At 42.4% G+C, this 16,730-nt stretch overlaps 1 protein-coding gene across 1 annotated transcript in view; it reads left to right on the plus strand.

Moving 5' to 3' along the window:
• gabrr2a (gamma-aminobutyric acid type A receptor subunit rho2a) overlaps window positions 1-16,513 on the plus strand; it is a 49,249-nt gene extending 32,736 nt beyond the window's left edge. Inside the window, exons 4-10 of the mRNA XM_034674409.1 lie at window positions 3,556-3,623; window positions 4,021-4,244; window positions 7,328-7,410; window positions 8,902-9,042; window positions 11,664-11,816; window positions 15,001-15,209; window positions 15,777-16,513. Of these exons, the coding sequence (XP_034530300.1) occupies window positions 3,556-3,623; window positions 4,021-4,244; window positions 7,328-7,410; window positions 8,902-9,042; window positions 11,664-11,816; window positions 15,001-15,209; window positions 15,777-16,109 (1,211 nt within the window). The 3' untranslated portion in view covers window positions 16,110-16,513. The remainder of the gene's footprint in view (window positions 1-3,555; window positions 3,624-4,020; window positions 4,245-7,327; window positions 7,411-8,901; window positions 9,043-11,663; window positions 11,817-15,000; window positions 15,210-15,776) is intronic.
• The last annotated feature ends 217 nt before the right edge of the window (window positions 16,514-16,730 follow it).

Below are 16,730 nucleotides of genomic sequence, written 5' to 3' on the forward strand. Positions count from 1 at the left end.
CAAAGCTACGTTTGAATTTTTGTATAGCTGGAGCACCCAGTGCAGAAATATGTAAACTGAATATTGTCTGTAAGAGTTCGATAGCTCACGTCAGGACTCTCTTCCTTCACAGGATACTTGCTCTTAAGTTACATTTAGTTTTTTTCAGCTCTACTTGTTATTTTGTATTTGATGTATCAGAAACGGCGTGTCCTGAATCATCGGCTGGACGGACTTCCAAACTTGATTCTTGTACGGATTAGCGGATGTGGGTAAAGCGGTCCGTTTGGATCAGTCTCTATTTTTACTCCTGACCCTGAGCTTCACATTATCTCTAATTGCATGTAGCACAGTTCATCCTAAAGTGACCCCTGTTTGGGCTGCTCTTAATGGATTCCAGAGCAACTCATGGTCAACCGGAGAGCGACCTTTAAAAAGATCCATACTGGTTTGATGCGTCAGACCGCCCTGCTGTAAATGGGCCGCTCGTCACTAAACTTTCTATTAACTCGGCCTCGAGTCCTGCAGGGACGGTCTTTCACACGGAGGTCTTGAGGATGAAAAAAGGCTCTCAGAAGGTGAACTGATGGTTGATTCATGGCTTCATCCTGTAGGAGCATGAAGTTTATAATCAAACCTCAGACATCGTTTTAATCTGGACCCAAAATATCCAGATGTATTCTGTCCAGGATCAGGTCATCCAGCTTACCTTTGTTCCTATTTTACCAAGAAAACTGAATCAGATCAACCTCATTCACATTCAGGTATTTATAGACGACTTAACCCAGATTACAGAAGCCCTAAATTGGACTAGATACTTTGTCCACAAGGGGGTGCCAAAACCAACACAGAGTGCTATTTTAAATGAATTGATTTCAACTGGGGGATTATTGACTGTCTACTATTACTCTCTCATTTATCTACAATTCAGTTTCTCAAATTCAAAAGATTAGAAGAATAATCCAGATTCTTTTGGATGAAAGTTATTGGTATCGAGCGGCGCTTTGAGTTGTCCTGTATTTGTTTTCCTCGCTGGTGTGAAGGTCAGGAACAAATAAAGAAAGGACTCACACACAGAGAACAAAAAACTGGAGTAGAGTCTTAATGGATAATAATATTAAAGGTGACATATCATGCAAAATTGACTTTTTAATGGTTCTTTACCTGAAATATGTGTCCCTGGCATGTCTACAAACCCCCCAAGAATGAAAAAAATCCATTCTGCCCCTGTTTTGATTTCTACACCTTTCTGTAAATGTGTGTGAAACGAGCCGTTTCAGACTTCCGTGTTTTTGTTACGTAACAACAATATCCGGTCTGTCACGGAGTCAGAGCTCGGAGCTTGTTCAGCCCATAGACTGTATAAAATAATACTGAATCCCTCCCCCGTTTTTCATTACCTGCACAAATATGTGCCAACAAGGAGCTCAGGAGGGAGGCATGCTAGTTGTAGGCTTTCTTAATAAACGCAAAGGTCGGTTTTACTCCCCACGTCTGCAGATTTGAAGATATAGTGGATGATTTTTATTTGTCATGGATAAGTGCTAGCGCTAATTAGCATAGCCACATAGCTATATGTTCATAGCTGTAGCTGTAGCTGTAGCTGTGTACCAAGACACACGTCGACATACTGACAAATAAAACAACAAGAAACACTAAATCTGTGACCAATCCTTCATAAAAGGTCCCGCTGCCTTTCTGGCAGAGGTCGGGTTTACTCCCCACGTCTGCAGATTTGAAGATCTAGTGGATGATTTATCATGGATAAGTGCTAGCGCTAGTTAGCATAGCCACATAGCTACATGCTCGTAGCTGTGTACCAAGACACACGTCTACATACTGATAAATAAAACAACAAGAAACACTAAATCTATGACCAATCCTTCAGAAAGGTCCTGCTACAGGCGCCTCTCCGTCAGGATCAGATTCAGAGGGTTGAAGTAACGCGATCTCTGAGCAGCCGTGTATATTCAGCCAACATGTAAACATTAGATCAACGTGCTGGAGAGCCGAGGCACATCCACTTCCGGAGGGGGCGTGGTCAGAGGGAAAACAGAGTGTTCTGATGAGGAATGAAGAAAGGACTTTTCAGGCATGCCAAAATCTGATTTCAAAGTGTTTTTTTGAGCATAAACTTTAAATACATGTTTTTGGGACCTCTTACACCAATATATATTGATGAAAAAAGCATGATATGTCCCCTTTAATAATAACTTTATTTATTTAGCACCTTTAAAAACAAATGTTTACAAAGTGCTTTAACAAACAAAGCATGGTTCAAATAGCAGAGTAAACAATTTGACAGACAGGGAGGAGAAAATTTTAACAATGCAAAACAAAATGCAGCGCAGGAGGTTAAAGGGAATACATGTCAATGGAGTGGTGGGACAATAGACCAGTAAATTATTGTTGAGAGGTTTTTCAGGGTAAATAGATAAAAATAAATAAAAATGGAGAAGCAAATAAAAGGATGAATGAGAGGACGACATCACATTGGGAAAATTAGAAAAGGTGTAAAGGATGAATTAGGAACATTAGAATAATAAAAGAAAAATAATAAATTTAAACATCAAATAATCAAATAAAATTTAAGACAATGAATTAGTTGGATAAAAACTAAAATTAATAATAAAATAGAAGTAAAAGCGGTTAGAAAGATAAAGTCACATAAAAGCAAGTCTGTAAAAATGGGTTTTAAAGCTGCTGTGAGGAACTTTTGTTTTGTATCGATTCTGGCGCCCCCCTTGTGGACAAAGTGATACCTCTTATCTCTTGTCCTATACATGCAAAGGGGTGTTTTCAACAAAAGCCTTATCTTGTTGTGTTCAACAGTCAACTTTATCAGGCAATGTGATTATTTTCCATGAAAACAGTCAAATAAAGGCTGTTTCTGAAGCAAGATGTCCATCATCTGGTCTGACACCTACCCCCCCCCCTACCCCCCCCCCCCCCCCCCCCCCCCCCCCCCCCCCCCCAGGGCGGTTTCAGGCATTAAAAATTACAACAGAGAAGGTGTCAGTGTTGCTGCTGATGGTCTTGTTTGCTATTGAAGGTAATAAAGAGACATCAGTATAATTTTCAGTCTGTTTCTCAGCAATTTCAAAACTCCTCACAGGGCCTTTAAGAAGAGATTTAAAAGATGCGTGCCTTATCTCCTCAGGGAGGTCGTTCCAAAGTTGAAGAGCTCTGACGGAGAAAGCACGATCCCCTTTGGATTTGAGCCTCGACTTTGGAACGACCATAAATGCCCCACCTGAGGATCTAAGGCCGCGAGATGGCCCATCATTTATTAGCATTTCTGCAATGTATCCCGGGGTGAGACCCATACGGGCTTTTAAAAGTTGTCAGTAAAATCTTAAAATCTAAAACACAGAGGAAGCCAGTGGAGAGAAGCAAGGACAGGAGTGATGTGATGTCGTCTGTTAAAACCAGTTAGAAGCCGAGCTGCTGCGTTCTGGACCAGTTGGAGGATAAAGTGGCTGAAGGAGACGTTTCAGTCCAGCCGAGAGTTCTCATGTACATCACGTGAGTGTAGCGTGTCGCCTTAGTTCATGATGTACTTTGTTTGTTTGTCAGGTCCTGCGATCCCTGTTGGAGTGGATGTTCAGGTGGAGAGCTTGGACAGTATCTCTGAGGTCGACATGGTGAGTGAACCTGTTCTTATCTACAGCTGCTCAAGTAATTAAAGATCATGCATATCAAAGACTAATGTCTGCATAAGGAAAACATGGAAAGTGAGGAAGTGAAAGAGGAAGGGAACAGGTGAATTAACTAACAATCTGTTCTAGATCAAACATTTACACTGAGACACAAATCTGCTTGATGCTGTGTCACTAAAGACAATCAACGTTTAGATTTCCTGACTTCCTTGAATGCATCAGATATGGTGGATCCCACCATCAGAGTGGGCAGCAAGTGTTCTAGGAAACCACAGACTGCTTCAAACATGGTGGTAGTGTCAGTGACGTCACGCGCCTCCTCCTCAGCTGGTTTGTTACCTCGTTAGAGTTTAGGTCTCACTCTCTCTGTGGTCTCCTCCAGGACTTCACCATGACCCTGTACCTGCGGCACTACTGGAAGGACGAGCGCCTGTCGTTCACCAGCAGCACCAATAAGAGCATGACGTTTGACGGACGCCTGGTGAAGAAGATCTGGGTCCCCGATGTTTTCTTCGTCCACTCCAAGAGGTCTTTCATCCACGACACCACGACTGACAACATCATGCTGCGAGTGTTCCCTGATGGACACGTCCTGTACAGCCTGAGGTTTGTCACATAATCCCTGATGTTTGATTTTAAAGTGCTTTACAGACAGACCAGGTCTGATACCTGAGGTTTGATCAGCGTTAGTCAGGAAGATGTTTGGATGTTATTTTAAGTTGATTTTCCTTCTGACTCACACAGTTGGCAATGAGCTGAAACGAGCTGCTTGACCTTTATGTGATTGCTCTCGTGTGTCGCTGTACAAGTTTAGAGCTTTGGAGGTTTGCTCAACAATAACACTCTAAATCAAAAAATCACTCAGCACTTGACATTTCTGGTCGTTGAAAAGGATTAATTTGAAAAATTGTGATGATACAAAACAAACCTCACTTGGGACTAAAGGTTGTGTCTTCAGGTGCAGGGACTTTGTAGCTGCAGAGAGGTGATTATATAGATGATCAGAGCGCAGAGCAACAAGCTGGCACCTTGATACGAGAGTTTCAGCTCAGGATCACTGAGGAGCAGTTTGTTGAATTCAGGGAAGCAGGCGTCATTGTGAATCTCAGATTGATCAGAAGAGACTCCATGTTGGTTTTTATCACATCATAAAGATGTAATTATAAAGGTTTGTTGGACTGTAGAGTGTATTTTATTCTGCTGTTTGAGTGATACCTCTTTAATAGTATGTTTTAAGTCCTCGGATGTCTGAACTCTGTGCAGATGATATTCATTATTGCAGTATTCTCTGCATATTTGTCTCTTTATCATAATGTCAGTAAACAGGGTTTAAGTGAGGGTGGCTGTGTCACAGTCTGGGGTTTGAAAGCTCTGATATTTCATATTAATATTTTAGTTTAAAGTGATTTGTGTTTGAATGAACTGCCTCGCAGCAAACCTGAAGCTAAAAATACTCCAGCATAGAAAAGAGCCGCTCACAGAGTGGATGAAGAGGGATTAATGCAGTTTATTTTTGCCTTCTGGCTCCCTGCTTCTTAATCCAGCCCTGATTTCAAACATCTTACAGTCTGTTTGTGGATATTTAGTCGACTGTTCTGAATGTGAACCTTTAAAGAAAAGTTGTATGCAGCAAATAAAGCCTGCTGCCCGTTTCTCGGCCCTGCAGACTTACATTACACCAGTTAGCATTTACTCTGAACTCTTACTGGGGAACTTTACCTGCTCAGAAATACTTTAACTACTCTTTGCTGCTGCGCTGTGCAGCGGCGAGGAACAGAGGAGTCTTCTGCAGCGTTTGAAGTCCTGTTTGTAGCTCAGCGTGACGCAGAAACTCAAACAGACGTATTTTTAGATTGTGTTTGCATTTCATGTGTCATATTTCAGCGTGACAGCTCACTTTAATGAGGATCTCTGCACAACACAACCTGTAGACTCGCCTGGATCAGGAGTATTAGTTCAGACATGAAATTATGTTTTAACAGAATTAGCTTCAGTTTGCACGTTTCCAACATAAACAACAAGCATGAGCTACTAAACGAGACATTTACTCTGAAAGGAAAGATTTTATTAAAGGTTTGAGGAGTAAGTTTGAAGAAAACTGACTATCTGCGTGCTCCTGAGCTCAATGCTGCAGTCGGGTCAGCGGATCCTGAGTCGAGTCAAGACTCGAGTCATTCTGAGTCGAGTGTAGAAAACACATGTGGATCCCGTCGGCACGCCTGAGATTTAAATCATCAATGAAGTCACCACGCTGTGTGCTGTGTGCTCATCGATTCAGCTGCAGTGAGAACACAGCAGGTGTTTAATGAACTCAGAAACACTTGCAGCCCTTCTGCTGTTAATCAGAATATACCTCACCAACACGCAGGACCCGGGAGTCATCACCAGTCTGAGTACCTTTAGCACCTCGCTGCCTTTTCTGTGTGCCTCCTCGCCTGATCTTAAAGTTTGACCCCGTCTTCTCCTCGTCACGCTGCTCCGCTCTTCTCTGCTTCTGGATCTGAAGCTGAACAATAATTCAGCAGACTGACCCTTTAAAGCGTCGCTGTGAATGTGCAGGATGATACGAGTGGACTGGAGGATTGTGCTTCATGTTGATGTAAATTCTGCCACACGTGATGAACTTGAATAAAGATCATAGACTGTGCGTCTAATCTTAAGAAATAAAAGTGATGACTTTCAGTGACAGGCTGAGTTATTATTTGAGGGGCTCAGTGTTAGCTTGGTCACTACCTGCAGCAGGTGTGCTTCATGAACCAGCTCTCCTCACCTCCATGCATCTGTCTCATCTTCATTGATTTGATTTTTACCCCCGGTGTGCTTTAGTGACAAAGACACAACCGGGGGACGTCTGTTGATTATTTGATGTTGTTGCCGCTCTCACCATGAAAAGCTCTACGTCTGGAGCATGATTTATTCCAGTTTGGTGAAACATCAGACACATTCAGTAAGTTTGGATCAACTCCTTGTCGAAAGATGCAGATGCATTTCAGAGTGCCGTGAACTGACTGTCTGTCCAGTGCCTCTGTCGCTGTGAGGTGCATCCAGGGACCGTCGTAAATGTGCAATACAGTCCTTTCATGGCATTTTTCTGTGAATCTAGAGAATCAAGATACATCCACAGTGGTCACATCAAGAATGTTTTCTTTTGACATTTTAGCAGGGACAGGCTGAATTATTTAACTTGAAATGTTTTGAGTTTGCGCCGACGAAAACTAGACTAAGACTATAAAGGGCTGAAAAGACTAAAATGTGACTAAAACTGACAGGCATTTTTAGTCTAAAGACTAAGACTAAATCTAAAATAGCCGCCAAAATTAACACTGTGTGGAGCCAGAGTTTGAGCCTCCTAGCCAACAGCTGCAGTGTTCCCGCAGGCAGCTGCGCCTCTCATTGGAAGACTAGTAATCTCAATATCTTCTAAATTGCTGCGTTAGAAAAAAATTCACCCCCCGTACAGTGTGACCCGATTGAGAAATGAGATATCCAGACTACACTCTGTAAACATGTTTATTTCTGCTGTAAAGATCGTCTTTTTCCCATTCATGTGTTTGTGACTTCCGGTACTTCCAGAGCCAGCCTCAAGCGGATCCTCGATGAACTGTAGCTTTTAACTGTGTGTCTTGTTCACTGTGTGTGTTTTTTTGTGTCTGTGTGTTGTTTGTGTTGTTGTTTGTGTTGTTGTGCAGAGTGACGGTGACAGCCGCCTGTAACATGGACTTCAGCCGCTTCCCGCTGGACTCTCAGACGTGTTCGCTGGAGCTGGAGAGCTGTGAGTTCATCTTTTATGCTTCGTTTCTTAAAAAGATGTGTGAAATAATCTGCGCTCACACGGATCAGAGAAACCGCTGTGAGATTAATTAAACACTTCAATAATTTACAGAAACAGGAGTCGGCTTTAGTATTCACTTATGATTAAGTTATGATGTCGGCTGTTCATTTATTCTGTCCTCTAAAAATGAAGAGACATATTTTAGTCTCAAACAGCCTCATGTTTAAAGTGTGGGTGTGTGAGGTCCCGTCAGCTGGGTCTGAAGAACCAGAACAGAAGCTGGACTACCAACCTCTGCAGGGGGGGTCCTCTCTACCACCTCATTCAGATCACTGTGAGAAACTCAGACCAAACACTTGGGCGTGACACGTGTTCCTCCGCCTGCAGCGCTCTGATCAGCTGTTCACATCTGCAGGTTTAAAACACACAAAAATACAACCAAACTAAAGACTGAGACACAAGAAGACACCTTTATGAGCCGAGACTGGACTAACAGAAGGAGAGCAAGGGAAACTTCTTCATTAACTGGAGAGCAGAAGAGATCCTGAGTTACCTGGTGGAGCAGGTGTATAAACTGTGAGCCCATGAACCCAGAGACCTCCTGCTGTCAGGACTGGGACTTGGTAACAACAGGACTTCAGGACCTTTCTGAACCAGAGGAAACCAGCGTCTGCAGAGGTTCATAGTCCAGCTTCTGTTGTCTTTCTTCAGCTGGTTTCTCATTAAGGGGGCCGAGCAGACCGGGACCCTCTACACTTACTCTTCACCTCATACAATCACACTTTAAAGAGTGATAGAACAAACTATTCCTTTACCTTTTCAGAAATGTGGTTCCCTGGGAAAATATCCTCAGAGGGGTGAAAGGGCGGGTCAGGTACCTGGAAAGATCCCGAGGACTAGAGAGACACCGCGTTCTGTATTTAAACTTCTTTGTTTCAGAGACATCAAAGATTTATCCAGGAAACAGCGGCACACACCAGAGGCCACATCACACAGCTTCCACACACATTTAAGATTAAACGCACTCTCTCTGATGTTTTAACTCGACTCTGAACTAAGCGCAGCTTCACAAACAGCCACGGCTCTCTGGGAAGACATTTGGGTATCTGAGGGTGCTGTCAGGCAAAAGACTAAAGAGCAGGAAGATAAAAAGCTGTGTACAAAGACGCTTCCCACTCTGAAGGTAAAGACGGGGGGATTCTGATTGTTATGATTATTTAATGAGCAGAGAGGAAGAGGAGGGCTGGAGGAAGAGTTTGTCAGATTGTTAATCAGTGTTCATTTCATCCTTTGAAGCAGCACCGATATTAATGAAAGTGAGTTTCCTCCATGTCTCACCTTTTTACTGAATCATTCAGATTCTGTGATGTCCACAAACTCATTTTAACATAGGGCTCTATGGGGACCAACTCACTGCAGGAGACACACTCTAGTGGACACTGGAGGAACTGCAGGTTGATCTGGTTTGACTCTGATGTCTCTGATTCTCAGACGCCTACACTGATGAAGACCTGATGCTGTACTGGAAGAGCGGAGACGAGTCCCTCAGCACCGACGATCGCATCTCTCTGTCTCAGTTTCTCATCCAGAAGTTCCACACGACCTCTCGCTTGGCATTCTACAGCAGCACAGGTACACACACACACACACACACACACACACACACACACACACACACACTCACACTCACACACACTCCCGCACACAGGCAACAAAAGGCATTTATGGTTTAAATAATTAAAAGATGATGCTTGTTCGACATCGTTCCTCTGAAGAACAGGATGAATATTTGATTCATAACATCAGATCTGCTGTTAGTTCTGCTTCAGGGTACAGGCCCAGAGTCACTGAACGGAAAGAGAGTTTAACCGTCAGAGCAGAGGTCGTACTTCTGGCTCCGCCTCCCAGAGGGAGACAGTTCTGCCAGCTCTGAATGAAGACATGAAAACAAGCCTTCCCTCTGACGATGGGATAAAAGCTACAGAAACATGCAGGGGCTGGTCTAGAAAAATATTTATGGGGTGGCAAGAGGGGGGCAGTACATTTTTTAATGATTTTTTAATGGTGGCAACATGGCAGACGTCTATGTGCTGAATTAATTAAAAAACGTATACTTTGGTCAAAGCTTGATATTTTTTTGACAATGATTGTTCTGTTTTCTGGATGTCTTTTTGAGTTGATTTGTCCACATATAAAATGAGGGTGTATTCCTGCTTTGATAAGGGGGCGCCCTAACCCTAAACCTAATCATAACCCTAACCCTAACCCCAACCCTAACCCTAACCCTAACCCCAACCCCAACCCCAACCCTAACCCTAACCCTAATCATAACCCTAACCCTAATCATAACCCTAACCCTAATCATAACCCTAACCCTAACCCTAATCATAAACCTAACCTTAATCATAACCCTAACCCTAATCATTACCCTAACCCTAACCTTAATCATGACCCTAACCCTAATCATAACCCTAACCCTAATCATAACCCTAACCCTAATCATAACCCTAACCCTAATCATAACCCTAACCCTAATCATGACCCTAACCCTAATCATAACCCTAACCCTAATCATGACCCAAACCCTAATCATAACCCTAACCCTAATCATAACCCTAACCCTAACCCTAATCATAACCCTAACCCTAACCATAACCCTAACCCTAATCATAACCCTAACCCTAATCATAACCCTAACCCTAACCATAACCCTAACCCTAATCATAACCCTAACCCTAATCATAACCCTAACCCTAATCATAACCCTAACCCTAATCATGACCCTAACCCTAACCATAACCCTAACCCTAATCATAACCCTAACCCTAATCATGACCCTAACCCTAATCATAACCCTAACCCTAATCATGACCCTAACCCTAATCATAACCCTAACCCTAATCATAACCCTAACCCTAACCCTAATCATAACCCTAACCCTAATCATAACCCTAACCCTAATCATAACCCTAACCCTAATCATAACCCTAACCCTAATCATGACCCTAACCCTAATCATAACCCTAACCCTAATCATAACCCTAACCCTAACCCTAATCATAACCCTAACCCTAATCATAACCCTAACCCTAATCATAACCCTAACCCTTACCCTAATCATAACCCTAACCCTAACCCTAATCATAACCCTAACCCTAACCCTAATCACAACCCTAACCCTAATCATAACCCTAACCCTAATCATAACCCTAACCCTAATCATAACCCTAACCCTAATCATAACCCTAACCCTAATCATAACCCTAACCCTAACCATGACCCTAACCCTAATCATAACCCTAACCCTAATCATAACCCTAACCCTAATCATGACCCTAACCCTAATCATAACCCTAACCCTAATCATGACCCTAACCCTAATCATAACCCTAACCCTAATCATAACCCTAACCCTAACCCTAATCATAACCCTAACCCTAACCATCACCCTAACCCTAATCATAACCCTAACCCTAATCATAACCCTAACCCTAATCATGACCCTAACCCTAACCCTAATCATAACCCTAACCCTAATCATAACCCTAACCCTAATCATAATCATAACCCTAACCCTAATCATAACCCTGGTTTTGTTTGCTTGGGTTTGCTTCTGGTTCTGTTTGCTTGAGTTTGGAACGTGTTCTGTTTGCTTGAGTTGGTTCCAGTTCAGTTTGCTTGAGTTTGGTTCTGGTTCTGTTCTGTGGATACATTTGTAGTTTTTTGCTAATTTGTACAATAAAAACGTTTGATTAAAATACTAAACAAAAGTAAGAATGGTTTTGTAACAGAATAAATGCACAAAATTGGGCAATTATAAGGCTTCTCATAAAAACACTGTATGTAAAAGGGGTTTCAACACAAACCATTAGTTTTTGCAAAGTTAAGGTAAAATATACGGCTACAAAAGATCCTACATTAAGAGCCGTTTGGGTGTCGAAAGAGCCGGCTCTCTGAAAAGAGCCAAACTTCCCATCACTAATTCACTGCAGTCGGTAATTCACATAAGTGTCCGATGAGGCAACTTTTCTTTGAATTAAATCCTTCCAACTGGGGTGGCAACAAGGGTGGCAAGGCTGTGTTTGCCAGACTCAAACTTTCAGGTGTCAAAGGTCAGAGATCACAGATTCATTGAAGCATCTTCTCACCTTCATGCGTCTCGTTCATTTCATTGTTGAAAATCCTCACGTATTACGTGTTCCTCCATCGCTCCCTCCCTCTGATCAGATCTCTCTCTCTCTGTGTGTCTGCAGGCTGGTACAATCGTCTCTACATCAACTTCACGTTGCGGCGCCACATCTTCTTCTTCCTGCTGCAGACGTATTTCCCCGCCACCCTCATGGTGATGCTTTCCTGGGTGTCGTTCTGGATCGACCGGCGGGCGGTGCCGGCCAGAGTCTCCCTGGGTAAAAAAAAAAAATCTGGTCCATCGTGCTTTGAAGGGATTGTGTGAGCCTGAGGAGAATCTGGGAGTGTGTGAAATGATGAAAGCTGGCAGTGACACAGCTCCTCCACCAGGGAACACACACACACACACACACACACACACACACACACACACACAAACGCTTTTCTTTGAGTTATTTTCTGTATCCAGGCGGTTTCTGTACTTGTCAGACAGACGCCTGTTTCTTCACAGTGATCCTTTCAGGGCTCGTCGTAATGCTCTCATTAGATCCAGCTCCTCTGATGAGATGTTCTCAAACTCACTCTGACAGTTTTCACATCTAAACAGTGTTTTGTTTTTCTCTTCCTCTTTGTGCATTTTATTTTCTATGCAGGTAAATAATGCCACAAAAGCTTGATTCATTATAGTCAGATAGCTCAGAGGAACACTCCTCAATTTCTTCAAGGTTGAAGAAATACCTCAGAACAAACACGCTGCTCTTTGTGAAGCTTTGTTTATATTTACTCATTAAGAGTCTTTAGTCTTTGCTGTAACATCTTGAAACAAGATGTTTTATGTGAGCTTGTCAGGTGGACGTGGCTTATGTTAAATGTAATGAGGTATTTTGTCTGGTTAAGTTGAACAGTAGTTTTTTTATACAGAGAGGAACAGATGACAGATTAACATGACGGACAGCTGAGAGCGCCAAAAGAGAAAAAATACCTCCAAGAAACGGTAAAATAAGAATGTGTGAAATCATAAGTCTGAGACGGAAAGCTTAACATCAAAAGTATGCATATCTCTGCAGGATTAGAGTTCCAGATTCAGTGTCACGTGTTCCTGATTCATTTGAGAGGAACATCCCATGTTCTCAGACGCTCTGTCACTCACTGCTGTTCAAACAAGATGGACATATGAATAAGGAGGAATGGCCATTGAGCTCCTCCTTTAATGACTTCTCCATTTAAACACCTTTAAATATAACACACTGTACCTTTAAATATTACACACTGTACCTTTAAATACTACACACTGTACCTTTAAATACTACACACTGTACCTTTAAATACTACACACTGCACCTTTAAATATTACACACTGTACCTTTAAATATTACACACTGTACCTTTAAATATTACACACTGTACCTTTAAAATACTACACACTGCACCTTTAAAATACTACATACTGTACCTTTAAAATACTACACACTGTACCTTTAAATATTACACACTGGACCTTTAAAATACTACACACTGTACCTTTAAATACTACACACTGTACCTTTAAATACTACACACTGTACATTTAATCACTACACACTATACCTTTAAATACTACACACTGTACCTTTAAATACTACACACTGTACCTTTAAATACCACACACTGTACCTTTAAATACTACACACTATACATTTAATCACTACACACTTTACCTTTAAATACTACACACTCAACCTTTAAATACTACACACTTTGCCTTTAAATACTACACACTGTACCTTTAAATACTACACACTGTACCTTTAAATACTACACACTACACACTGTACATTTAATCACTACACACTATACCTTTAAATATTACACACTGCACCTTTAAATATTACACACTGCACCTTTAAAATACTACACACTGTACCTTTAAATACTACACACTATACCTTTAAATACTACACACTGTACATTTAATCACTACACACTATACCTTTAAATACTACACTGTACCTTTAAATACTACACACTGTACCTTTAAATACTACACACTACACACTGCACATTTAAATTCTACACACTGTAGCTTTAAATATTTCACACTTTACCTTTAAATACTACACACTGCACCTTTAAATATTACCTTTAAATACTACACACTACACCTTTAAATACTACACATTACATACTGTACCTTTGAAAACTACACACTACACACTTTACCTTTAAATACTACACACTACACACTTTACCTTTAAATACTATACACTACACACTGTACCTTTAAAAACTACACACTGTACCTTTAAATACTACACACTGCACATCTTAAAGGTATTATCTCATCCTTCCTCCTCTTCCTCCAGACTCTCTGAATGTGTTGATGTTGTGTTTGCTTCAGGGGTAAAGTAACATCATCCTACACACACAGATGAAGTGTTTTGGCTCGTGGCTTTTAATTTGTCGGTTGTTTTCAGAGGTAATTTCTCCTCGTGTCACAGCAGTCCCTTAAATCATCCTGACATGGATGACAGTGTTTTAGGCAACAGAGAATAAACAGAATGATAAATATAAACACTTGTTCCTCTTGATCATCTGCTCTGTAGCATGTTATGACCTTAAATCCTCCCCCTCTACTCTGATGATCCGGTCTACACAGCGCTGCAGGGGCTAAAGGGGTCCAGACTCTCGTTCTGTTGTTAGGACCAGGACTCAAACCGTACTCACCTGTATCACAGACCTGAGCTCATTTGAACCGATCCAGACAGCTATAGAGTGAGCAGTTTAGTTCAGGGGTTCCCAAACTTTTCAGCCTCTGACCCCTAAAATATAGGTGCCAAAGACTCTCGACCCCCACTGTCCCTCAAAGTGATTTAAAGTGGCTTCATTTAGCTGGTCTGCAGAAAATGACCCTGCCCGTATGAGCATGTCTCTGTGTTTCCTGTGCTGTTATGAATTAACCTGCTGCTACTGATGCTTTTGATAATTAACTGTTCACTAACCCTAAACTGAGGAGTCATCTGGCAAAATGAAAGGCAGAAAACTCATTACATTTTCTATTTTCAAGGTTTTATTTCAAGATTAGCTGCTATTTTTGTCCATATTTTTTTACTATAATGGGTAAAATGTTCTATTTTTAGATAACTTTAAAAAAAAAAAAAACATTCTTCTCATGACCCCCCACTTGTGTCTTGCGTCCCACACTTTGGGAACCCCTGGTCTAGTCCTCTGTCTTTAACACCTGAAAATCATGGAATGCATTCTGCAGTGTGCGAGCTGCTCAGGTTCTTTATTACAGGTCTGCTGGACCACGTTGCGTCACGTTGTATGAGTGGACATGTTATTGCGTCCACCTTCTATCCTCTCTTTGTTCAGAAGTAGGTCAGTTTTCCTGCCCTGAGCCGCCCGTGATGCTGACTGACTCTGAAAATAAACTCCAGCAGGTTTTCAAACGGTAAAAGTAAACATTGTGTATTCTGTGTGCAGGCATCACCACCGTGCTGACCATGTCCACCATCATCACCGGAGTGAACGCGTCCATGCCTCGGGTGTCCTACATCAAAGCTGTGGACATCTACCTATGGGTCAGCTTCGTCTTTGTCTTCTTGTCTGTGTTGGAGTACGCCGCCGTCAACTACCTGTCCACTGTGCAGGACCGGCGGGAGCGCAAGAGGAGAGAGCGGGCCCGGTCTCAGGTTGGTGTTATTATTTTTACCTGGCATGCAGTATTTATTCACAGAGTAGGAAAACCACTGCTGCGCTCGTGAGCCTGCAGACGTCTCCCTGCATCTGTTCAGAAAATCAAGACTCTGAAAGTTCAAACCATCTTTGAGCAATTTCCTCTTTTTTTACAAGAGCATCTCTCAGGCTACAAACACAGAACGAGCAGCTGTGGAAATAAAAACACCGAGAGCACGAAGGAAAGTGTGAATCAAACATTAAAGTACAGCTTTGAGAAAATTGGTCGAATACAAGATTTAATTCCTCGAGGGTTTTCACTTTGAAACAGAGGTTTGAAAAATAAGATTTGGCTCTAGCTTGGGATAAGAAAGGAATTCAGTACATGATTAAAAATACATGCATGCTTATACTGACCCGATATGCGGCTCATGATAATGATCCTTCACAATACACTCTCTGATACACAAGACGATGATAGCATGATGCGGCATGGTGAGTCTCATCAGGTCTGTAGGGCCTGATCACAGCTTTACGAGGACTAAAGGATTATATATAAAATACTCTTCCTTCTCTCTTCACAGTCCCTGCCCTGCACCTGCGGGATCTCCCAAACCAGGACCATGACCATGTTGGACGGTTCGTACAGCGAGGCCGACACCAACAGCCTGGCCGGCTACACCGAGGAGCCGATGCACGAGGAGGAGCAGGAGGAGCTGCACGAGGTTCCTGAGAAACCTGAACACATGGTGGTCCACCTCTCGGTGAGCAGCGAGTCCACCAACACCAAGAAGAAGAAGAGCCTGCGAGGGCTCAACATCATCCAGAACACTCACGCTATTGACAAATACTCCCGGATGATTTTCCCCGGGTCATACATCTTTTTCAACCTGATCTACTGGTCTGTGTACTGCTGAGAGACCGCCTGAGTCAGCACTGTGGACACAGACATTTCTACTCTGACTGTTTTTATGCTGCATCAACGTGGGACTTCTGAAGACTGCTGTTTGTCTGGGGACGAGATATCATGGGGGTGAAGGCCGTGGATGGCAGCAGAGACTAAAAGTTCAGCTTTGGGCCAACAGAAATTCAAAGAAGAGCTCTTTTTTTGTTTGTTTCTTTGTCCTCATGCAGCAATTTGAATGTTCCTTAGCATACTGAGCTAAAACAAAACAGATCATTTGAATGAGGTTTCTGATCTACTGATGCTCGTCATCTCGGTCGCTCTCAGCTTCAGAAACTGCAGGAGGGAAGATCTGTTTCTGGAGAGTTTGGAGGGAAAGGATCTTTGTTTCATGGGAATAAAACTACCATCGGATGAGGTGTTAGTTCAGCCGCCTCTGAGTTCATCAAGCTTAGCATCAGTGATAGGCCGATTCAAATCAGGACTTAAAATCAGTGATGATCAGATAATCTGTTCGAAAGCAAAGCCCTCTTCCCTTTGTGGCAGTAACATCCGTTTGATAACGGGACCAGTTTTGACTCTTCAGTCGGTTAACCCTTACAACAACACGCAAATTGTCCCCGTCACGATGCGC

The sequence above is a fragment of the Notolabrus celidotus genome, chromosome 22, assembly GCF_009762535.1.
Source record: "Notolabrus celidotus isolate fNotCel1 chromosome 22, fNotCel1.pri, whole genome shotgun sequence".
Taxonomy (NCBI): domain Eukaryota; kingdom Metazoa; phylum Chordata; class Actinopteri; order Labriformes; family Labridae; genus Notolabrus; species Notolabrus celidotus.